Source organism: Fonsecaea multimorphosa (assembly GCF_000836435.1).
Source record: "Fonsecaea multimorphosa CBS 102226 unplaced genomic scaffold supercont1.32, whole genome shotgun sequence".
Taxonomy (NCBI): domain Eukaryota; kingdom Fungi; phylum Ascomycota; class Eurotiomycetes; order Chaetothyriales; family Herpotrichiellaceae; genus Fonsecaea; species Fonsecaea multimorphosa.
The window spans coordinates 185,398-208,585 of NW_015971666.1; the positions used below are offsets into that span (position 1 = coordinate 185,398).

Here is a 23,188-nt window from a genome sequence, read left to right on the forward strand (position 1 = left end):
AGCAGAGAAGAAAGGGGGAGAGCCTGAGGAAGGAGAAAGGGACGAGACGAGGGCGAGGATTGTCCTACAGAACTCTGTATTTGGACTATCTCGCTGCATTTTCATACATCCTGTATATTGTACATTCGGTCTAGATACATGTATATATACAAATCCATACACAAACATACATAGCTCATAGGTCATAACTCATATATACATAATAATATTGTACACAAGTTGTACTTGGCACATGAAATATAGGTATAGCCACAAAAACAGCATGTACATAAGTATGTACCCCATACCCGGATATTCCACGATGGAACACCCAGATATGGCCGGATAGATGAGAGGGTTGAAAAAAGGAAAAGCCTTGAGGCTCTGCGTGGTATGTAGTTACCATTACCTACCTAGTTTGCTTGGTTAGGTGATTAGTTAGGATAGTTGATTACAGTTCACCTAGGTAGCTTTCTTGTCGGTACCGTTGCTGTAGCGGATGGATGTACTCACGGTACTTGGGACCTTTTCCGGTACCTCCCAAGGGAGCATGGAGTCGCTAATTATGGGAATCCTTGGGAGAGAGAGGCCCATGGGAGCTAGGAAAGTCAGCTTCCATCGCCCGGAAATCACCCCGCGGCCGTACAGTTGCGGCTCCGGCAAGAAAGCCTGTAGCCTGTGGCCTTGTCTCTTGTCTGGCCTCAGTCCCGTCTATCGCCAGGTCGGTATTAGTGAGGGAGGGAGGGAGTTGCTTAGGGGGCCTCATGTTTGTGTCGTTCATGAAAAGTATCATCACCGCAGGGCATTATCTTGGTCGTTCATCAATCATCGTCATCATCAGTCGTTAGCGGCATGGGCTTGATTTTCGTGACGTTTCATTCCACCTTTTGGGGGCCAGTGGCATCGGTTGTGCATTCGGCTGTGAATGGCCCGCGCGGGGCTCGAAGATGGATCAAAAGACCAGACTGGGGGTAGGTATTGAAAATAGTCCATTAAATCTTGAGGGTTTATCGTTGACTGCGCTTTATTCGTACATGCGGCTCCGCCATGGGTATCATAGGGTATGGTTTGTTTTGTTCTCTGTTTGGTATTCTGGCTGCCTTGGTGAATCCTGGCCTCTGAATTGTTCGTTCTGAGTTCTTGTTTGTTGGTGCTAGGGTCCTTGATTCTGTTGCCGTCTCTGGCCTTTGCTGGCCTTTTCTAGCCGCTCGTAGCTATCGAGCTTACTTCGAACCCCGGCCCTTCGATTTGCCAGGAACTTGAAGGCAAAGGTCATTGGCGGCTGGCTCGTGATTCTCGGCGAACTCAAATACTTCCGTATAGGATAGATACCTTAGTCGGGACTCGTATCGCTCAAACTGTGGTATGGCGCAGGCCGTTCCCTACTTTTCTCCTTGCCTCGCTTCGCCTTCGCCAGCGGAGTGAATGGGAGTCCAGGGTTAACGTGACAAGGGCCCTTATCCGGCGGATAAGCCACGCTCGCTCACCCACCTGGGTCGCCGCCGAGAGGGTCTGCGTGGTGTGTCTCAAGGGTTAATCACGGAGAAAGCACTTCTTCGAGCCCCACGATATCTGGCTGCCCAGACGGTTCGCAGCGATGGAGGTAGCGGCTCATGAGTTGCACCAGGTCGTCACTTCCTGCAGGAGCAGGCGAAGACAATGTTACAGTCCGGCTCCGCCACTCGAAGAACAGCTGCCTTGCTACCCCGAGGAACCACTCCCGAGGGCTGGCCTCTTCGCTGGGTGATGACGCTGCTGCTGCTGACTGCGTTGCGGGCACGTTTGGCCCGGATGCGGTGGTCGATGCTGTCTGGACACCTAAACACGCCATCCAAAGGACGATTTCCTCGTGTCTTTCCTGCCAGTTTTCGTCCGACTGCACGAGCGCGCTGAGCGCCTGCCGAAGGCGACCAACGTCAGACCAGGAGTAATTGGTCGGGTCTCTGTAGGAGTCGGTCTGAGCTCGGGATTGCCTCGCTTCTTCTGCGTCCGCTAGAATGATCAGGAAGCTCTGCTTGATACACTCCGACAGCAAACCCTGCAACCTGTCACTCGGCGAAGCAGGACCCATGGAAAGTAGACGGTGGACAATGGCGTGTGCTCGCTTCGTGGCCCATTGCTCGATGGGCGATCGGCTGAAATTGTGAATACGATTGTACTGCTGCACCTGAAACCACTGTATGATGTCGGAGAGGATAGGTGACAAGTCAGGCTGCACCAGCGACCCATACTGAATAAGACCAGAACCACTGGGGATGACGCCACTCTGGGCTAGAATAGGAAGGATTTCGTCCCGCATTTGCTGGCGTGGAAGCAGACCGGGATCCCAAGTAAGAGGCATCAAAGGAGTCTCGCCAGTGCCGCCGGCAACCAGCAGATCCCAAAGCCAGCATACAAGCCGTAAGGGCGGTTCCAGAATCTCGGGGCCTCCGAGTGACTGAACCAGGTGTTGACACATTCGTAGATGCGTTCTAGCTCCCTCAAAGTTGTTCACGTAGCGTTCGAATGTCGAGAGCGCTTTGAGGTCGAATATCAGACTCTCGTTGGCCTGTGGAGCGCTGGCTAAATGGTGCCGCAGATACTGAAGAGCCTTGCCCATGCAGTATTCCGGGGAGTCGTATCGGTCCAGCTGGAGTCTCAAGACGTACTTCAGAAACCCCGTGCTCGCGGCGAGCAACGAGAACATGTGCATCCTGCTGGCAAGGCAGCCCTGCACGAGTCGATCGATGGTGGCAAGACAGGACTCGGAGGTAGGTAATTCCTCGTCCAACACGCCCAAGCCTTGAAATACCGACGGCAGCCACGACTCAACCGCGTATCGAAATGCATTGTGCGACCACCACGCATCGTCTGGCGACTCCAGGTAGGTGAACGGATCAGTAGAGTTCCCCGTGATGTGTGTCATTGCAGCAGGTGAGGGCGCCGCTGAGGTCTCGGCTGAGCTCGTCTCCGAGAGCGTGCCTTGCCTTCCCCAGCCCACAATGCTTTGTGCGTGAGTAGCCTCAGTCTGGGCGCTGTAGAGCCTCTGCTGGCGACGCAGTGCAGCGCGCCATTGACGGGCATGGCTAGTAATAGTTCGAAGTTCATCCCGTTCTTGTCGGGTCGCAGAGAGTCTCTCCGAGTCTGGGGTCCGGTTGACCCAAAGGAAGTCTGGGTTCGAGCTTCCAGGGCGTCCTCTTCCTCTTCGCGTCGACATTGTACGGTATGCATGATACAAGGTCCATGATGCGTGTCCATGGTAGCGACAAGGGACCAACCGGCATATCTACTTTGCGCATCCCTGATGGTAGACCGAATCAAGCCCGACAGGAAAAGAAGTAAGCCTAATCGATCGCAAGCTAAGGACGCTCCCATTGTCAGAGGCATGAGGTCAAAAGCAACCTCGTAAAAGCACGGTTCGACAGATCGAGGTCTGATAGTGGTCGCCATAAAGACTCAAGCCTGAACCGCAAGGGCCACTGGGGCCACAGTGGGTCCAGGATTGTCTTGCTAGGATTTGTATAGTACGGCCGGGCCGGCATGAAGCGACAAGGGGGTCGAGCTGCGATGTGAGTGGTGGTGCTTTCAGGAGCTGCATCCATGTTCCTCCATCAGCGAGCGAGCAAATCAGACTCGAGCTATCTATTGCTCTCCTGGAGATTCTCTGGATGGCCCAGATCATTCACCCTAGCGCCACGCCCCTCATCCGCTCTGCCTTGGACCGCGAGGTTGGATCCGAATCGTACAACATAGCAATTAGGTAGCGGGTTTTTCTAAATCCTGGTGCGGGAAGACCCCTGTAAGCCCTGCAACGACGGGCCTTTAGCCTTACCTTTGCGTTCTCGAAGGCCACGATCCGAGTTCCGCTCATCGCGACAGGTATCGGATCATGGCACATGTACTCTGTACATAGGAAAAGGGCCCTCCGCTGGAGCTCCGACTTTACTGCGAACAATTTAGTAAGTCAGCGACTGGTGACCGGCACTGACGGGCCTGTCTGGAGCACCCCCAACCTACTGCAGCCAAGTCGGAACTTTTTCCTTCCTGCGGATCTGTGAATCCGCTGTCCCTTGGACCGTGATTCAGAAGGGTAGCGAAGACCTGCCGTTCAAGGCTGCGTTTCAAGCAGCCCGACAGGAATGACAATAGAGTTCACGCCTGTAGAACAGACGGGAAGCCCCCGGCTGTTCTTGGAGCAGAGTGCGGATCGAGCCAATTTTCTGCTATATTGCGCACCCCATGGCAGACGTCACATCCCACCTAGTGAGGCACTGGTATCACGGGTATCTTGGAGAGTTGTGTAGAAGAGAAATTTTTTCTAGGGGCGTCGAGGATGACGCCCATGAAAAATGCTTGCTAATTGTGCGACGAAGTTTGTGCAAGCATCAGAGATGGGCCCTCGCCATCGTACAGCTAAATCCGCCGGGTATCTGGATTCACCATGTCCACTCCGAAGGGAAACTTATCGATCTCACCTTTCTACTACGTGGGACTCGCCTTGGATTGACACGTGGACCAAAGTCCACAGAAGTGCGGAATAGTGACCATGTCGCGAGCTCCGAGATGAACAGATTGAGATAGAGCAGAGGCGATCTTGTCCCTTGCAGAGGTGGTTCTTCAGCCTTGCTGCAAGGTGATGAGGAGAGCCTTTGTAATCCCAACCGGGCGGGCAATGGCTGAACTTCGCCTTATGTTCTAGAGGGCGACTCTTCTGATATCGAGGTATACATTCATCGAACAAATCTCACTCTGGAATCTTGTAGATCCGTCACAAAGAGCGTAGCAGCCGTGCGTCGGAGCGAACAGAAAGCCGACGAAGCCGAACAACTTGGCAGCCTCGAAAAGCATTCGCATGCCGTCAGTGAAACGGAACAGAGCTGGACTGGATCAACCAATTGCCGCTTTAGAAGCTCTTGAGAAGCCGTCACCAGTGGCGAAAGCAGCGAGGTCACCAGCATCATCTTCGTCTGCACTGGATATCGAAAATTGACTCGCATAGGGTCGGCGGAAGGGACAGGAAAGACAAAAGGAGATGGAAAAGGCACCCTCCCCCCACGCAACACGAAGAATGTGAAGGAGTTGCGTGAAAAAGGATGAATGTTTATGCCCATGATCGCGTCCCCGAAACTTACCGACACCTAGAGACCGGCCAGTCATGCAAGGCACACGATTCCCACAGTGACGGTCACCCAGACGGTTGGCAACAGTGGAGATGCTGAGGGGAAGACCTCGAGATGCTGCAAGCTAGAAACTGCTTCGATGGCCATGGTGTAGAACTTGGTTGACGAAATCGATCTTAGTAAGTTGCTTCCAACCACCTGGTGCTCCTTTCCGGCGGCTTACTTGCTATCGCAAGCTCTCAACCATGGCCTCCATCAAGGCAAACTGTCGCAAGGTCATCTGCATTGGTCGGAACTATGCGTATGCACTCCCCCGCTCTTTTGCCCAGCAACTGGAATAGACTGACACATTCTGGCCCAGCGATCATATCACGGAGCTCAATTCTGCTCGTCCGGCGCAGCCCTTTTTCTTCCTCAAGCCGCCCTCCTCTATCCTCCTGCCGGGCAAAGGCCCCATTGTCCGCCCTCGTGGCGTAACTCTGCACCATGAAGTCGAGCTTGGCCTGGTCATTGGAGAAACACCAACCCCGCTGAAGAACTTGCAAGCAGACGATACCCGGTTCCTCGACCACATCAAGTGCTATTTCCTGAGCATCGATGTGACCGCTCGCAATGTACAGGATGAGGCAAAGAAGAAAGGTCTTCCCTGGAGCATCTCCAAGGGGTTCGATACCTTTCTGCCCATCAGCCACGAGATCCCCTTCGACCGCATCCCAGATCCCCACAATGTCCTTCTATGGCTGAAGGTCAACGGCGAGGTCAAGCAAAAGGATAACTCCAACCTGATGCTGTTTAATATCCCCAGGATGTTAAGTGACATAAGCAAGGTCATGGCACTCGAAGAAGGCGACATTATCCTGACGGGTACCCCTAAGGGTGTGGGCCCGCTCAAGGGCGGGGACAAGGTGCAATGCGGTCTTGAGGCGGATGGACTTGAAGTGGTAGAGGCAAAAATTGAAGTCGACGTCGTCGATGACGAGTCCGAAAACGGATATGTGTTTAAGGAGACTTGAGACTAGCGAAAGGTCAGGTAATGAAGGGCATGTCCCGGCTTCCGCCATTCAACGGCTGCAAATACGTCCATACAGGGCCACCCATCAACATGAGTTTGGATCTTATCGCCATACCGCCTGAGATTCGCGATGGCCCGCCACCTACTCTTCGTCTGTGGTAGGCAGAATAGGGATTTCTGGTGGCGGTGGCAGAGGTAGTCCTCTTTTACTGTGCCCTGTCCGTCGGTCTCTTTTCGCGGGAATTGAAGGTTTGGAGAAGTTTTTGTTATACAAAAACACTTCGTCGTTGCTGCTCTCTTCCACGGACTTATCGATTCGTTCACGAAATGAAACAAGCTGAGGGACTGAGATATCGTGATGGTCTACAGCCCTCGCCGTCGAAGGTTTCAGTCGCTTGGCTTGCTGTCCAGCTTCAAACGCGGCGGCATGTCTCTTGTGGCTTTTGTGATGCTCTGCTGAGATTGCCGTACCCCTTGTCGGCTGAGCAATGTCCGTTACCTCTCGGGTTTTTGCACCTGCCCTCTGAAACCGGCTTTCTGGGGAGGCGGCATTGTCAGACTGCGGCTGTCTCTGCGTTCCAGCATAGACATTGCCGGGTTTGGTCTCGAGTTTTGATCCCTGGGCCATATCCTGATCTGCTGTGTGAACGGGCGAAGCTCCTTTCGATTTGACATCGGGCTGTTGTCCTGTATGGGAACGGTTGACATTCTGTTTTTGAGCCACGCGTTGGCTTCGCCGCAGCGGTGCATCGACTCTGACCCGTGCTACTTTGCCTTTGCTCCCTTTTTTGCTTTTCACACCGTCCACACCCTGCTCGCATTTGCCAGCTGCAGCAAGCATCGCTCCTATCTGTCGTGGACGTGCCGAAGTCTCCGTCTCCACTGCTTCGTTTGATGCGTTGTCTGCGAGAAGCTGTGAACATAAATTGCCAAAGACGGTAACGTTGGCCCAAGTCCATCCACTCGAATCGAGCCACTGCTGACATTGATTTCTATGAGTGTCCTTGAAGAGACCGTCCACAAAGTTGCGCACGATTGCCCCTTCGAAGTTATGCGGCAAGGCTTGGACAAGTTTCTGTCCTTGGTTGTAGTAGGCATCCCAGCCGTCAAATCTTCTCTGTCGGAGCGTTTTGATCTCGGCGAGCTGTGTAGCTTGCGCTGTGGACGGTGACAACATCTTCAAAGAGTCATTCTGTTGTGGTACATGGCACCCATGGCCAGCATAGCTGATGGTATGTGCGTTGTCATCGAGGTCGAGATCTTCAGGCACCGTCATCTCTCGAGGTTGATTGGGGGGTAGACGGCCGAGGGTTTCGTGGCATGGGTGGTTTCCATACTGGGAATCCTGAACTTGGACCGACCCAACTGCGAAGAGGTCAGCTGCATTTTGATCTGTCTGAGTCGATGGATGTGTACCTGGGTCATGAAGAGAGCACCTGCGCTCCGCAGTATCTGAGACGCGGCTGACTGAGTCGACTGCAACAGCATCGGCATTTTGGTCACTCGACAGTTTGTTTATGCGAGTCTCCAGCAGATTGACAGCTGCGGCATCTGCCTTGCCATCAAGAGCGCTTTGCAGGTTCTCGAGAGAATCTAGGGTATGCTGATGTCGTTGTTGTGCCGTAGCTCGGTCTTGACAAGCAGCACGTACTGCTTCAATCTGCTTCTCGACATTCGCCAGGTGTGTCTGTTGGGTTTCCTTTATCTCGCGGTATGACGCTTTGGTGTCTGAGATCTCGGTTTGCATTGCTCTGCGGGACTGCTGAATGGTGTGTATCTCACGAGCCTGGTCTTTGAGAGTGGTTTCATGCCTTTCCACGAGAGCAGAGGCTTTGGTGGTTGATTCCCTGATGGGTTTGATCTCATTTTCGATGGCAAGCAGGCGGTTGGCCTTTAAGTCTTGCATCTCTTTACGCAAAGTTGCAAGCTCCTCGTGCAGGAACGCATTTTCTCGACGGATTTGATGGGCTTTCAGCAAGTCGATGGCATAATTAACCATCATCTTTCGATCTGAAAGCGGAGTGATGGGCTTTGTTAGAACTGTAGGTTTGAGCAGGAGATGGTCAAAGTTAGTGATAAGCGTGCAAGAAGAACTTCTGTTTCGGCACCACTCTCCCTGCAGACAGCTTTTGGGGTACATGAACCTTTTCATTTTCTACCTATCTATCGCAAAGCAAAAGAACCCATCGTTCCTGCGTTGTACATGAGAATGCACTCTGTTGAATGACGGCCAACAACGCATTGTCAGCTAAGCATTAAGAAGCAGAAACGCCTGCGAAATCTGCCCACATCGACCTCAGCCGTCAGCTTGTGATATCACCACGTCCGTGCTCATGATAAGGAAAACATGACTTTTGTGTGGAGCGACAATCTTGAGCCAAGCAGTCGGAGACAAGCTTCATCCCACTTTTCTCGAGGAGTCGCAGACAGGTGTAGCAACAAACGCCATCCACATGCCCATTGTGAGTGATTAGATGAGATCTAGGAGTGTTAGCATAGGTGTTTTGAACCTCCTGGAAGCACTTACCGGCAACGTTCATGGGCATCTCTTCGATTTGAGTGCTGTAGAATTGCTCGATTTCTCGCATCATGCGAACATCGTCGGCAGTGACAAAGTTGATAGCAACGCCTTTTCGGCCGAATCGACCACCACGTCCGATACGATGGATGTAGTTCTCACGGTTGGCTGGAAGATCGTAGTTGATGACCAGTGAGACTTGTTGGACATCAATCCCACGCGCCAAAAGGTCGGTGGCAATCAGAACTCGCGACGACCCCGAGCGGAACTCCTTCATGATCACGTCACGCTGAGCCTGCTCCATATCACCATGCATGGCAGAGACCGTGAAGTCACGTGCTTGGAGCTTGTCGGTGAGCCAGTCAACCTTTCTCCGGGTGTTGCAGAAGATGACGGCTTGTGTGATGGTGACTGTCTCGTACAGATCAGACAGCGTGTCGAGCTTCCATTCCTCCTTTTCGACTGCGATGTAGAATTGCTTGATACCCTCGAGGGTCAACTCCGCCTTCTTGACAAGGATACGGACCGGGTCGCGCATGAATTTGGTCGTGACCTCCAACACGTCCTGTGGCATCGTAGCCGACAACAGAACGACTTGGGTCGATTGCGGGAGGAGTTGGAAAATGTCATAGATTTGTTCGGTGAATCCGCGCTGCAAATGTTAGTCCGATACGACGACGTGGCGGCATCGAGGTCCAAAGTCGCCACTTACCGAGAGCATCTCGTCAGCCTCGTCCAAAATGAACATCTTCATGCTGTCCGTCTTCAACACTCGGCGCTGGATCATGTCGTGCACCCGACCTGGAGTACCGACAACCACCTGCGGTCCATCCTGCAACGCCTTCATGTCTTCACGCACGTTTGTCCCTCCGATGCACGCGTGGCACTCGACGTTCATGAAATCCCCAATCGCCACTACCACCTTTTGAATCTGCTGCGCCAGTTCACGCGTCGGGGCCAAAATCAACGCCTGGCATGCCTTGAGGTTCGGGTCGATTTTTTGGAGCGCCGAGATGCTGAATGTCGCCGTCTTGCCTGTGCCGCTCTGGGCCTGCGCTATGACGTCTTTGCCTTCACGCGAATTGGTCAGTTGATGTCTTTGTGTTGATCCAAAGTTGGTCCGGGTTGGTCCAAGGTCGATCCCGAGACCCGGTATCAACACTGGATGCCAGAATTCGCCTCTTACCTTGAATGACAGGCTGTATAGCGCGTTGCTGGATAGCTGAAGGTCTGTATAGCAAATGTTAGTACGCCAGGGCTCGATGTGGACCGGTAGAGGAGGATCAAGGGCGAGGCGGCGCCGACTTGATTGGGATAGAATTGGATTACATAACTTTCAAAACCGTAGGCATACACTCCTAGCGATTGATATTAGCATCGTGAACATGTTTTGAAGTTGTATAGGGCTTGGAGGGGCCAGTGTAGGGGAGGGGAGGCGACGACGAGGTGCGGCGAAGCGCAGGCGAAAATCGACGACGTACCACGCAAAAGTTCGGGTTTGAGACCCATGGCATCGAAAGAATCGGTGACTTCGTCATAGTTTGATTCGATTTGACTTTCTGGAACTTCTGAAAGACCGGTGTCGGCCATGATTGCGGTTTGGTTGCTGAATTTGCTGTGATGCGGAAATATGGTGGAATCGAGATTTTCACGCGCTGAAAAGTGCGTGTGTGTCAGTTGAGAGTGGAATGAACAATGCAGAAAGAGAATCTCGAGAGCGAGATTCGCGGGTGTGGGTTTTTGTATGATTAAAAGAGATGGTTGCAGTCGAACGAGAAAAATTTAACCATGTAGCTGAAGTGGCGGCGAGGCAGAAAACTTAAGGCGGAAACTTACCCGGTTCCCGTGACCTCGCCAAGAGCGGGATTGGCCTCAGCCTCGTCGGCCTCGATCTTCACCTTCACTTCTTCAACCCAATTATTAGCACAGGCAGACTCCAGGGCGACAACCAGGAAAACATACCAGGCTCTGCTGCGGCAGCAGCAGCAGCGTCTTCTCTGGCTGAATCCAACATCAGTATAAGGCCCAGCACGGGATACCGTTGGCGTACCCTTCTTGGCCTCCTCTGAAAGTCATGTTAGTGTTTGTTGGATACGCTTCAGGGACATCACTTACCGCGCTTGGCGGCCCTCTTGGCCTGAATATTCTGTTAGCCTTGTCTCTGAAGATTTACTGGATTCGAGAAACGGCGGCAGCCCCCCTTGGATACAGTGTCCGCCAGAGCCGCAACGGTTGTACTTACCTTTCTTTTGGCCTTTTTCTTGGCCTTCTTCTCCTCCCGCCGCTGCTGCTGCTCGGCAGCGGTGGGGGCGGGAGGGGCAGGGGCGTGGGGGCGGCGGGGCCCGGAGGGAGGCAGGGCAGGCCGGGCGCGGCGAGCGGCGGCAGCAGCGGCGGCGGCGGCGCTGGCAGCAGCAGCAGGAGCAGCAGCAGCAGCAGGAGCAGCAGCAGCAGCAGTGGCGGCGGTGGTGGCGGCGGCGGCGGCAGGGGTGGCTGGGGCTTGCTGAGCATGGTCAGTCTCCGTCTGAAATGCAGATGAACAGAACGAGATGGAAGAAATGGCTGCGAAAAACCCCTGACGAAACAGAGGAGACGATTGACTCTTTGCTATGCAAGGCCCTGCGTGTGTAGGCAGGCAGTCTCAAGAGTTCAATGTATGTTTTTCTTGCCATCAAGGAAAGTGAAATCTGAAATTCAAAACTGCTGGGGTGCTCGGGGAAAAGTAGTGCTAAAGAGCTTGAAGAACAGAGTCGAGACGGTAGGCCCCTAGCTCCTCAAGGGCATACGAGCATATGGGAGTAGTCTTTGACTTCCAATGTATGTTTCTGTCTTTCTCTTGCATGGCGGAAAGTGACATCTCACCCTCAAAGGTGCTGGCTTGCTCAGGGGCCTTTGTAGTGGCGATATGACTGAGGGTGATACAAAAATATGATGGGATACTTACTACGTAAATGAAGGTCGGGTTGCAGCCAGGCGCAAAGTAGAAATTGGCCATTTTATGTTTGATGGGAAACAAGAAAGAGATTCGAAAAACGTCGAAGATGAGAATCTGTTCTACACAGTCCCCCTCACATGATACTCCCAGCGTTGGCCCCACACAGCGCAACTGGCGGTCGCCCTCACGTCAACCAAGTAGAATGAAAGAGATCCAGATTCAGTTGATTCCCAAAGACATATCGACATTGTGTCTCTCCATCAGTGTACAGTATCTCCACTCTATAGCTCATTTCTCTTCACAAAACTTGGCCTTGATTTTCTACAAATTATGGCACTGACAAGGGAATCAGTGGTGAGGTGATCTCACTTGGAATTCAGTCGATGTTCGACAATATACTTGTTGACAGCAAGACGTGGTTCTCTTCCCATGTTACCAAATCCTGTCAGATGGATAGCTGTCGGAGATAGATCCTCAACTCGCCAGTTGCCACTCTATATCTGAAATTGGAGACTATATCCGTGGTACATAAGTGAGAAGTAAGCGAAGATCAGGAACCCTTTTCCCGGACCCACCAACTCTTTGCACTTGTTGATTAGCTCGTCCCAATCTCCACAAAGAAACCCGAATTCGTGGAGTACTTGGCCGGTTAGTAAATAGCTTTTCAAGTGACCAGCATCGATGAACCCATAGAAACTAGGCAGTTCGAATCGCGCTATTGTACGAGGTGCCTTCGTGGAACTACCTCCCTGTGCTTGTATATGGGGTCATCTACTAATCGAGGGGTATTGCAAAGCCTTGTCTTAGCGTGACAGCCATGTGTGCACCGCTATATCTTTCATTGTTTGTAGACAGTTTCTCTCTCTTTTCATCGACAACGCCGCCGCCAAAGGCTTCGAAATTGACGAAGGGGGTCCTGGCGAGGCTGAGGGCCTCAGCCTCTGGGGTAATCAAGTCACCAAGCACCATCGAAACCTCCCACCGCCCAGGCGCAGATTGCCAACCGTGTACCCTGTGCAGCCTTCTCCAAGGGTCTTGTTTAGATATCAGACGGGCTTCATGGATATCGCCTAGCCGTCCTCTTCTCCTTCTATGGCGCTCTCCTCGCCTATCACACATCAGTACCTTGTCTATCCAGAAGCCGCTCTCGCCGGCCGTCTGGCTTAAGCAGGGCTCCGCCAGAGCAACACCGGCACTACACATCTTCCTCTTCGCGGCCTTTCTCTTGTTTTTCTCCTCCTGCTGCTGCCACCTCCTGCTGCTGCCACCTCCTGCTGCTGTTCAGTAGAGAGGGTGCCAACCCCAACCTTCGCGTTCTGGCTGTCTTTGACAAGAAAAAGATGCCAAAACCATATATTATGCTTGGGGAGGCTATCCACACCATCTTTCTCTCAGTGTGGTACCGACCAGATGAAAATGAACTTCGCGTTCATGGAATCTGAGATTCGACGTGCGCACGGGGCATGGAGACCGACAAACAGTTGACGACGCCGCAAGGTGTGAACAACTGATAGCCGGGGAACATGAGAGAATAAACAGCAAATCCAACCACGGTTGGTCTCGGGAGATGGGCCAGCCCGAGCACTCCAGCGATATTGAGTACGACCTTGTCGCGGTGCTGGAGCTTGAGCCAGGGCTTAAGATTGTCGATCGGTAGCCCAGGCGAACCAACAAACTCAACAACAACGAGGATCATCTGACGAACGAGTCAATCATTTTGTCGCCACAAAAACAGGCTGTTCAGGTCCTACACATTGGTACAACAGCGGCCGCCATGTCTCACTACAGAGGTCACCTGGTACCAGTCTTTTTCGATGAATTCCTCACACCCGCCTGTTTCTTCATGATCATGCCTGTGTGATTTAAGGCGACCCCCTTGCCTCACACAACAACCCCGACCAGACGTGAACTCGAAGTCATCCATTCCGAAACCAGAAGGGCGTGTCCTGGTCCACTCTTCAACGTCCGGAACGAATTGTTCTCCTCCAACAGAAGAAACCTCCGTGGTGTCAGCTGGAGACGCCTCGGCGAAACCGCAGACACTCTGAAGTACTCCCGCATACACGTCACCTGTAATGGCTCTCTCTGCTATGAGAACGGATATACCGACTTCGACCATCAGCGATTCAAGCTGCATCCTAATACAGATTGAGTCCACTCTCATCAAGATCCAATGACGTTCTCGACGTTACCACCAGTATCCTCCTTGCAGGTATACACTTCCCATAAGAACACGCCCAACCTGGATCGTCCACGTTAACCACTTCCTTGCCATTTCTTCCAATCCACACAGAAACACACCCAAGAATTTCACCATTATCTTCAGCTATTTGAGCTTCCTGTATCGTTGCGGCCTCGCAAATCTGGAATATGCAGCCACCTGCTCACCCGTGCCAGTCATCCATTTTAGCCAGGTCACAGGCACGTCCACTGTCAAACCCTGGTGTACATCACGCTATAATTTGCCAGACACCCTGCTATCCTGACTTCATTGTCGAGGTTCGCGTCAACCATTCAAGATACGCTGATTCACATTACCACATATCTAACAATCCCCGCCTAGGCTGGATTCAATGAGATTACGACCTCGCCTGAGGTTAGTGGCCTGTGGGGTTCTCTTCTCTGTACACCATCTACAAACAAAACCCATGACTATTGTTTCTGTCAGTTGACACGAAACCTGCCAGTGCTTGCACAACTCTTGTGTGCAAGCCGAATTTTGACCCACAGATCCACAAGACATCCGTGAACGTCCAGCGAAACGGCACAAATCAAGACCAGCACTACCACTTGCTCGCACGGGCGAGTATACATGACTTTTGGTAACAGCCGCCATTCAAATCAATGCCAACTCGACCGCCGGGCCGCGGCAAGCGTCACATTTTTCATAACACGAAATCTCAAACTTATATAGAGTTTCCCGGCAATGCATCTGGAGGATCATGCGCGACATCCTCTTCACTGGGCCACATTACGTCCAGACAGCATTCAGTCTCTGCGTGTCTGTCCTGCATGGAACTTTAGGCACAGCAAGTATCATCTCCGACCACAACCGGTATCCATCAACATTCCTATAGATTTATCCGACCGAGTACATACGGTCCATGCGCGTGTCCATCACAAGACACCAAAAGCTTCCGAACCTTTGAACCTCAAGGTTCCTTATGCATCCAAACAGCTTCACTAGGATACCTACAGGCGGCGTCCGTCTCCGCGCATCGCCCATATTCGACGCCATCAACTCGACATTCTACCCATACTGTACCACGAGCTGCCATATACCTGGTCTGTATGCCTAGCAGGCTTTCACAAAGGCTTATCACATGCCAGCTGTGGAAAAGTAATACGCGCTTTCCGCCAAATCCACATCACATCGAGGATCGCAATCAGAAACTCATCCTTAGTTGGTTTACTAAGACCACTGTTTCTGACTCTTTCCTGCCATTCAAAACACTCCAGAGTCTCTCAGAACGCTTCAGCTTGTCCTGTTCATCACGCATTTAATCTGCACATTGTCAGAGTGTCATGTGGGCAGTCCTTCAAAGCAAAGGATTGTTGAAGTCCTCGCAAATTGGCCGATCATTCGCCATGGAATGGCTGGAAGATTCCCAAACTGGTCGGTTATCAGAAAGTCCATTTGAAGGGGTCGTCCATGCACCCAAATCTTGCCTACCAAGCAGACAATCATCACTGCCAAACGAAATAATCTGCTCCTCATATGCAAGATTGCGTCAGAGGCTAGTCAACTCTGACGTGGAAGCAAAACCGGAAAACCAACAATGTGTTATCATAATATCTCAGTCTTCTGGAATGACACGAAAGTCTCATGATGGACGACATCCACAAGTTGCAGCCGGTCTCAACAGCCTCGATTCGACCCTTACAGTCCCACGCCCAGATACGCTGCTTGGTGATGAACACTGAAATCAGAGTTCCCGACCAGAGAACAACTACTTGAGACAAACGAGCCTGGCAAGTTTGAGCCGTCTCATCAGAAGAAAAGTAGTCTATATCGAATGCCCAACGGCACGGCGACACCTGGTATGAGCATTTTGATTGGAAAGCAGAAATCGAACATTTCAAACCGGCAGAGAAAACCAACCACTGCTACATTGAGTAGCCATGTTCATCGAAGGACTGCGAGAATACAATCGACTATACAACTCGCACCTCGAGGCATTCCGAAATGAGAACATCAGCGAAATGACAGAAGACAGCATCCGCCAACATCAGATGTCGAATCCTCCGATGATGCTCGCAGCTCGACTCCAGATCAAATCTCGCACGACCAGGATTGACGTTGATTGCTGGACATTCGGCGGCAGTGGTAAGTTGCTCCGGTAAGTGCACTTTCTCGTTCCGTTGATTTGCCCAAATACCCTCTTTTTCCGTTCAGGGTAACGCTGCCTCCTCGCTGTGTCCTCCAAGAAAATAGCTTTCCCATACCGTGAAAGCCCGCCCAATGCTCTTTGCTTCCTGTGATCCAACTTTGAACCGAAGTCCTGCCGCTCTTTCGTAGTTCTCATGGTTGTTGTTGTTGGTGAATGCCGCGAGAATGCCGTTGTGTGCTGCGCGCGGAGAGGGAAGCTCAGATGTGACGGCGGACATTGATGATGATGGCTGCGCTGCCGGCTTGGTGGAGGACGCTGCTGAAGTCCTTCTGCCAATCGACCTTTCCCATGGTAACGTTTGACTGTTTTGACTTGAACCCACTCGGTGATCCACTCCTGTGGGACTGTGTTGCCTCTCTCCCTTTCCACCGTTCAAGCTTGATAGCAAAACACAATCACTGCTCCTGCTCGCCTCGAAATCAAAAAGTCTCCAGCGTCCGCAGGACTTCTCAGGGCAGTAGATACAAGGATGGGGTCAGCTAGGTATTGACGAAGACAATGGCAGAGCCACCGACACAGAGATTTTGAGCAGGATAGATGTTACCATGCAAGATGTTTCAGGAACGAAACATGTGGGCAGGTATAGAGACCAGGCTGAAATTAATAGGGACAGAACGACAAAGTATGCGTACAGGGATACAGCCTGTGGCGCAGGACTTGGGCCATGACGGTGGAGACAAGCAGGACGAGATCACCACGACTTGAGTGGGTCCGGGGCAAAAGTGTAGCGAGGCACTAACCATCACCAAAAATTCACCAAACCCTTTTTTTTGGCCGCGGTGAGCGTGTACCTTATTAGATGCTGTCCAAAATGAGCTCAACCACGATTCTCCAGACGGGGCAGACCCTTGTGTCTAGTCCAACCTATATCGACCATGGCATCTCTGTCAAGAACAACAATGCCGTCGACTCAGAGGCTTCGTCGGAAATGGAGGCCGATCAACATCCCCTCAGAGTGAAACCCTCAGGCAACGCCCTGACATCTCCACACAACGCACAAGCCTCCATGGGATGCTTCGGGCTTCTGCCAGATACCTTGCTCCTGATACTCCTGGAGTGCCTTAACCGGCATAGCCTTGCCAACCTCGGGGCGACATGCCGAGGCCTCTACGCCTACTGTACGTACGACCAGCTGTGGAGAGATATTGCGGTCAACGAGATGAAGGAGCGTTTTGAGTGGCGGGGGAGCTGGCGAGCATCGCTAATGCGGCTTCCATCGCCGAAGCTTGCAAAGGTGGATTGCCGATATGTCTTCTCTGATGCACTATATCGGCCGTTCCAATGCTCCCGCACGCCGCTGACTCCCTACATCTCGAACATCCCGCCGCAAAATGAGATTCCACGGTTGGACAACATCTCGCCAGAAGAGTTCAATGAGGCTTGGGTAGGCAGGCCCTTCATCTTGACAGCGCCTGTGAAGAAATGGAAGGCCTTTGGGACGTGGGACCTCCAGTATTTACTCTCCAAGTATGGAAATGTCTCCTTTCGTTGCGAAGCGGTCGATTGGCCATTGAGAACCTACGTCAAGTACATGGAGAATTCAACGGAGGAGTCGCCATTGTACCTTTTTGATCGGGCGTTTGTGGAGAAGATGGGCGTGCAGGATGCGTACGACCCGCCAAAGCCATTCCAGGAAGACTTTTTCACCCTCCTCAAGGACCAGAGACCGGATCGACGTTGGCTGATCATTGGACCTGAGAGAAGCGGGAGCACGTTTCACAAAGACCCGAATGCCACCAGTGCCTGGAACGCTATCATCCGGGGGTCCAAATATTGGATCATGTTCCCGAGCTCGATCCTCCCCCCAGGAGTCTACATGTCCCAAGACCAGAGCGAGGTCACTTCGCCATTGAGCATTGCCGAATGGTTACTTTCATACCACGCTGAAGCACGGAGGACCAGTGGCTGTCTTGAGGGCATCTGTCGAGAAGGCGAGGTCCTCCATGTTCCATCGGGGTGGTGGCATTTGGTAGTCAACCTGGAGCCAGCGATTGCAATCACTCAGAACTTCGTCCCCAGAGCTCATGTCCGATCAGCGGTTCGCTTTTTGAGAGACAGGGCAGATCAAGTGTCCGGATTCAGTGACAAAGTAACAGACCCTTATAACCTCTTTATGGATCGCTTAAAGGAGACTGATCCTGATCTGGCGGCCACTCTCGACGATGCTCGCAAGCGCAAATGGGAGGAAGTCGTGGCTGGTCAAGACGAAGCGGACGAAGAGCGGCAAGGGTTTAGCTTTGGATTCAGCGATGAACTCGATGAGGAGGTTGAATGAGATGTCTATCGGTGATGACCTCATGAGGAGGTTGATGAGATGTTCTATCGGCGACGACCTCGATGAGAGGTTGAATGAGATGTTCTATTTGATGACCTCACGAGGTTAATGAAATGTTCTATCGAGTTGCAGCCTCAATGACACGCTGCCGCTTTGGTGGGCGAAGTTCTGTAACTGAAAGCCAAATATCCGATGAACGCCCCGACCGCTACCGCCAACATGACGAATCCGTTGTAGGTCATGAACAGGAGCCTCGAGTGAGTTAGTTGGAATCGGCACAAAGGGTATCGGTCATACATGATGAAGAAGCTGTAGAATACTTGCAAGGCATAAAGGGCAGCTCTGTTGATCAGTCCTTGCTGGCCGCCTCCTTCCCGCTCCGGTCCTGCAAGCAGTGAGCTTGATTCTTCTGGACGGCCTTGAGAGTCTCAGTGAGGCGTAGAAGAACGTCCGGCAAGGGCAACGTACTTGTGCTGTATGCATTCATTGTGGCCTTGCATCTCTCGTCATATCTCCTGCTTATTTCACGAACACACTCGTAGCCAGCCGTAAGGAGGACGATGGCGACCAGAGAGAGGAGGAGCGACATGGGTCCCGTGACTCTCCATGACTCGAAGACTATACAAAGGCCTTTTACTTGCCAATTGAAGAGCATCTTTTTTGTCAGTGATATCCGTGAGATAATTCCACATTTGACTTACATTCATGGAACAATGGCCATCGTCCATACCTCCATGATCCATGCCGCCATGGTCCATACCGCTGTGGTCCATCTCGTCAAATAGGTAGCTCAAAATGCGAAGAAGAGCGCGGGAGGTGAGTGATGGAGTGAGTGAAGGACGAGGTGAAAGTTGTCAGATTCCCAACGGTAGAGACGCGGTTGCTACCCCGAGTTAGCGCGTGAGCACTTTCCGCAGGAACTTCGAATTTCTTGACCACTCTGCCAACCACCTCACCACTTCCGCGCAACTCACGACCGTCACCCACAAACACCTGGCTCACAATGGCTGAGAATGTCCCTCCTGGGTCAGGCTCCGCATCAAAGCCTGCGGCAGGCAATGACCGGCCGGGATTGCCTTGTGAGTGTCAAACGGAGGCCCCCTCCGCACTCCTCGATTCTGACGGTGAACAGACTACGAGAAATTGAGGCGCGATCTACGGGACACCCTACAGAAGAAGCGGCTCCTTGATCGAAATCTGGTGAGTCTTGAATCTGCGCAAAGGTTCAGAGCGAGGCTAATTTCTCAGGCTGTCATAGAAGACCAGATCTTCCGACAAGAAACTGCCTACCTCGAAGAAACCGCAGTCGCAGGCAACATAGTCAAAGGCTTCGACAACTACATCAAGGCATCCGCAGTGACGGCGGCAGCCAGTTCAGCGGGCGGGACAATCTCAGGCAGCGCAGTTGGCGGCGGTCTAGGTGCAGGGCGTCGGAAGGCGGTTGTGAACGACACAGATCGAGTGTTCTCGAAGAGCTCAGTCTCATACATGAGAGATTCGGACTCCCCAAGCAGCGCTACGAGCACGCCCAACCCTGCAGCCACGCCGACGGGGAGTTTTACTGCGGAAAAGACGGGTGATAAGAAGAAGAAGAAGAGCACGGCGAATGATGAAGACACAGAAGGGAGATCGAACAAACGCCAGAAGATTTCTTTCGGTGGTGCGCGCAAAAACCATGATGATTAGAGAATGTGTTCAGGTCTCTTCCGCCTCACCTTCGCCATTTTCAGACACATCGCGGTACAACCACCGGCACCACGGGCTTTGTTGGAGAGTCGTTATTGGGGACGACAAGCCGGGGAGTTCACGGGAGTGCCTCGGCTATTCCCCTCGGTCTCTGGCAACCTTGGATCTTTTCATCATCTTACCGACCACATATCAGCACCGACTTCCAGGCTTGTTCAATGCTCTCCAGACGAGTATCAAGCATCTGCAGGCCTCCGTATCTTGTATCGTGCAGAAGGGCTCTCTCGCAAAAATCTTCGGTCAACATGCCGCGTCTGTCGCCAATCTCAGCGGTATGTTCCAAAACCCGAGCAATTTTCTCCCGCTGATTGTCGGATCCAGAAAGCCATTGATCGGCTGAGATCCTACAAATCTCCAGAAACAATATGGCCGGAAATGCCGATCACGCGGAAGGCCGCTGTCCTGATCTTGCTCTTTGCAGATCCAAATGGGGAGCTGAGAGTGGTCATCACCATGCGAGCAAGTACCCTGAGCTCATACTCCGGTCAAGCCGCCTTACCGGGTGGTAAAGCCGAAGAGGGCGAGACAGCTTTTGAATGTGCAAGACGTGAGGCTTCGGAAGAGATAGGCCTTCCCAGGCGCGCATCGGCTCTACCACGACCTTTCAAAGTCGAGCATTTATGCGAGATGGCAACGAATTTAAGCAAGAATGCACTTTTGGTTCGTCCATGCGTCGCGTTTCTACATTCTTATGACCCGGAGACCGGGGAAGATGCCAATGTGGCTGAAAAACTACTCCCAAGATTGGACGCGAGAGAGGTGGCGGCGGTTTTCTCAGCCCCCTTCAGGAACTTCTTGTACATGGAAGATCTGCCGGATCAGCCAAATCTTCCCGGCAAGCCAAGTGATTGGTACAAGGGAAGCTGGACGGATTGGCATCAGAGTCAATGGCGCATGCACAATTTCTTTGTCCCCGTCACCAACCAGATCGTCTCGAAGCCGAAAATAAGCGAGGACCAGAAGGTTGCAGCAAGCCACTTGGACAAATATTCCAGGTATCGGGTGTTTGGCATGACCGCCCGAATTCTCGTCGACGCCGCTCGTTTCGCATATGACCAAGAACCCACCTTCGAGCACAATTCGCACTTTGGAGACGAAGACATGATTGTTCGACTAAGAAAACTTGGGTTCTTGGGTGAAATTAGAAAGCCAAGCGATGAGTTGTCAAAGGAAGACTTGGTCAAAGCTGCAAACCTCTGAGCCGCCTCGCCGCCTCGTCTCCATCGCTGCAAATTTCAGTGAGATGCTTTGCTTCTCATGGCGGTACCAATTCTCCGAGGAATGCGGCCCACAAAACTTTTCCGAATTTGTGTGAGCTGCATGCATGCGATGGTTGGCGGCATCGTGAACAATGAGCATTCATTGAGCACGGGCCAACATTTACAATGCTGCCGAAACCAGGTCCTCTTTGTCTTGCGTTGCGTGCGTCTCAGCTTGTGAATCTCAATTACGGCAATCATGGAGTCGAATTGAACTTGGTGCATTTTGAGACATGAAGATCCTCAGATGCTCGAGAACGATGCTCTGTCCGGCTGTCTGATTTCTGGCCGAAATGAGCTTGCGTCCAGGATCATCTCATCCATTGCGGCTGACCTCTCCGCCTCCGTCAAAGGCACTTCTGGAACTGCAGAAGCAGGGCCTAGAGTTGTCAGTCTCTCCTCCGCCAAATACTCTCCCACCAACCTCAAATCACGCATCCGGGAGATCGACGCCGTCAGACCGGGATAAACCATTGCCACTTGAGCCATCCGAGGGAAAGAGGAGATCGTCAAGCGTGTATAGCACTGATACTACAATCACCAACATCATCCACATGTACGGCGGAGGATGTCGTGACTTGGACGACATCCCACCTTTGCCAACACTGCATCACCCTCAAGCCTATCGAGACACCGTTGCACCTCTCCTCATCAGGCGGCTGAGTCTGAGCCATAGTCCGTCTCCGCCAATGAAGGATGCGCCACGAGAGGCAGTCTCGAACTCATCACTGAGATCTGCTGCTACTTATGCCAATGCAGTCCCAAGCAACAAGTCAGCTCCTTCATTTACCGATTTCTCCCGTCAGCTACAACAGCGCAGGAATGAATTGGTCTCGCCCCTTTCTGCGTCGTCAGCTGAACTGCATCGCCAAGCGACATACGATCGACTGGCCCCGCCCTCGCCGCAGCTCTCGTTCGTTGGACAATCCGTGTCCCTCTCTCAAACCCCACCTCTGCCCGATGCCATGTCCGGCACGATCTCCGATACCGATTCTGATCTTCTTCCACCCCCATTAGGCTTGAGTAGCTCGAGTCTTCCAACACCACCATTCGACGACTGGGAAAAGCCCGCCGAGTTCGATCCTGCTCGACATCATGATCCCTCTGAAGCACAGTCACAACCGCACGGCTCTGGCAAGAATTGGTCACAGAACTGGTTGGAGGACGGCTTCGTCAACCAGAGTCCAGAGTCTTCGCCGGTTGAACTACACCCCCGGAAGAGCTTCCGACTAAGAAAGAGTACAGCTGAGAAGGACCGAGAGAGAGTGTTATCTTATGCCGAAACCAAGTACCCAGCCATGAAAAGAGACGGCGCGGAGCGGAAGACGCCACGCAATAGCAGTCGGAGATCCAGTCTGCAACAGAATGTTACTCACCTTCTCAGGTCTTTGTCGCGGAAGGGAGTCTCGGGAGGCAAAGGCAGCCATGGACAGGATAATCCACCACGAGAAAGGCAGCTCGCCATCCCAGCCACGCCATATCAAGTGTACGGTGCTGAGATCTTCTCGGACAAACTGCAGAAGAAGCAGCAAAAAGAGGCGCGACAGGCTCAGCGGACGCGCCAGAGGGGGAAATCGATCAGTCTCGTCACGGCGTATCAAAACAGTCAGAGTCAGATTGTCGGGGTCCTTGAAGGGGCAAAACGCAAATTGACACGAAAGTCATCGCAGAAGAAGCGCAAACTAAAGGACAGCATTATCTTCGTTGGTCCAAGTGCAACGACTGGGGCTGAAAATCCCATGGATCAACCCGCAGTCGACGACAACAACTCGTGGATTTGAAGGCGGTGGTCGTCTTTTCCGCAGAGAAAGAACATATCTGGTAGACATATTCCCCCAAGCTCGGTCTGATAGAGGTACATAGACCATAGAAACCTGGAAGGATACTGGCAATCTGTTCAACGTCGTGTCAATGTTTCTCCAAGAACGCAGTCAGCTAACGCACAGCTACCCCGCACCCTCAACTCACTGAAGCTGT

General features: G+C 52.4%; 11 protein-coding genes across 11 annotated transcripts; 6 read left to right on the top strand and 5 right to left on the bottom strand.

Moving 5' to 3' along the window:
• Positions 1-1,516: 1,516 nt before the first annotated feature.
• Positions 1,517-3,175, bottom strand: Z520_10735 (uncharacterized protein; the record flags this gene model as incomplete). The annotated part of the gene is made up of 1 exon (XM_016781227.1): positions 1,517-3,175. One exon carries the CDS (start codon positions 3,173-3,175, stop codon positions 1,517-1,519), a length of 1,659 nt encoding a protein of 552 aa, XP_016627680.1.
• A 2,148-nt stretch (positions 3,176-5,323) lies between these two features.
• Positions 5,324-6,091, top strand: Z520_10736 (uncharacterized protein; the record flags this gene model as incomplete). The annotated part of the gene is made up of 2 exons (XM_016781228.1): positions 5,324-5,379; positions 5,440-6,091. 2 exons carry the CDS (start codon positions 5,324-5,326, stop codon positions 6,089-6,091), a joined length of 708 nt encoding a protein of 235 aa, XP_016627681.1.
• A 141-nt stretch (positions 6,092-6,232) lies between these two features.
• Z520_10737 (uncharacterized protein) lies at positions 6,233-8,092 on the bottom strand (the record flags this gene model as incomplete). Its single annotated transcript, XM_016781229.1, has 1 exon — positions 6,233-8,092. One exon carries the CDS (start codon positions 8,090-8,092, stop codon positions 6,233-6,235), a length of 1,860 nt encoding a protein of 619 aa, XP_016627682.1.
• Positions 8,093-8,560: 468 nt separating this feature from the next.
• Z520_10738 (ATP-dependent RNA helicase eIF4A) lies at positions 8,561-10,198 on the bottom strand (the record flags this gene model as incomplete). The annotated part of the gene is made up of 4 exons (XM_016781230.1): positions 8,561-8,571; positions 8,618-9,260; positions 9,321-9,838; positions 10,090-10,198. The coding sequence occupies 4 exons, from the start codon at positions 10,196-10,198 to the stop codon at positions 8,561-8,563; spliced, it is 1,281 nt and encodes a 426-aa protein (XP_016627683.1).
• A 242-nt stretch (positions 10,199-10,440) lies between these two features.
• On the bottom strand, positions 10,441-11,600 carry Z520_10739 (uncharacterized protein; the record flags this gene model as incomplete). Its single annotated transcript, XM_016781231.1, has 6 exons — positions 10,441-10,514; positions 10,571-10,609; positions 10,659-10,673; positions 10,724-10,745; positions 10,851-11,108; positions 11,550-11,600. 6 exons carry the CDS (start codon positions 11,598-11,600, stop codon positions 10,441-10,443), a joined length of 459 nt encoding a protein of 152 aa, XP_016627684.1.
• A 4,062-nt stretch (positions 11,601-15,662) lies between these two features.
• Positions 15,663-16,022, top strand: Z520_10740 (uncharacterized protein; the record flags this gene model as incomplete). Its single annotated transcript, XM_016781232.1, has 2 exons — positions 15,663-15,867; positions 15,976-16,022. The coding sequence occupies 2 exons, from the start codon at positions 15,663-15,665 to the stop codon at positions 16,020-16,022; spliced, it is 252 nt and encodes an 83-aa protein (XP_016627685.1).
• A 720-nt stretch (positions 16,023-16,742) lies between these two features.
• Positions 16,743-18,206, top strand: Z520_10741 (uncharacterized protein; the record flags this gene model as incomplete). The annotated part of the gene is made up of 1 exon (XM_016781233.1): positions 16,743-18,206. The coding sequence occupies one exon, from the start codon at positions 16,743-16,745 to the stop codon at positions 18,204-18,206; it is 1,464 nt and encodes a 487-aa protein (XP_016627686.1).
• Positions 18,207-18,340: 134 nt separating this feature from the next.
• On the bottom strand, positions 18,341-18,979 carry Z520_10742 (uncharacterized protein; the record flags this gene model as incomplete). The annotated part of the gene is made up of 4 exons (XM_016781234.1): positions 18,341-18,458; positions 18,504-18,591; positions 18,675-18,861; positions 18,908-18,979. 4 exons carry the CDS (start codon positions 18,977-18,979, stop codon positions 18,341-18,343), a joined length of 465 nt encoding a protein of 154 aa, XP_016627687.1.
• A 230-nt stretch (positions 18,980-19,209) lies between these two features.
• Positions 19,210-19,892, top strand: Z520_10743 (uncharacterized protein; the record flags this gene model as incomplete). Its single annotated transcript, XM_016781235.1, has 3 exons — positions 19,210-19,285; positions 19,339-19,406; positions 19,455-19,892. 3 exons carry the CDS (start codon positions 19,210-19,212, stop codon positions 19,890-19,892), a joined length of 582 nt encoding a protein of 193 aa, XP_016627688.1.
• A 305-nt stretch (positions 19,893-20,197) lies between these two features.
• Z520_10744 (uncharacterized protein) lies at positions 20,198-21,152 on the top strand (the record flags this gene model as incomplete). The annotated part of the gene is made up of 2 exons (XM_016781236.1): positions 20,198-20,224; positions 20,274-21,152. The coding sequence occupies 2 exons, from the start codon at positions 20,198-20,200 to the stop codon at positions 21,150-21,152; spliced, it is 906 nt and encodes a 301-aa protein (XP_016627689.1).
• Positions 21,153-21,504: 352 nt separating this feature from the next.
• Positions 21,505-22,992, top strand: Z520_10745 (uncharacterized protein; the record flags this gene model as incomplete). The annotated part of the gene is made up of 1 exon (XM_016781237.1): positions 21,505-22,992. The coding sequence occupies one exon, from the start codon at positions 21,505-21,507 to the stop codon at positions 22,990-22,992; it is 1,488 nt and encodes a 495-aa protein (XP_016627690.1).
• Positions 22,993-23,188: the final 196 nt, after the last annotated feature.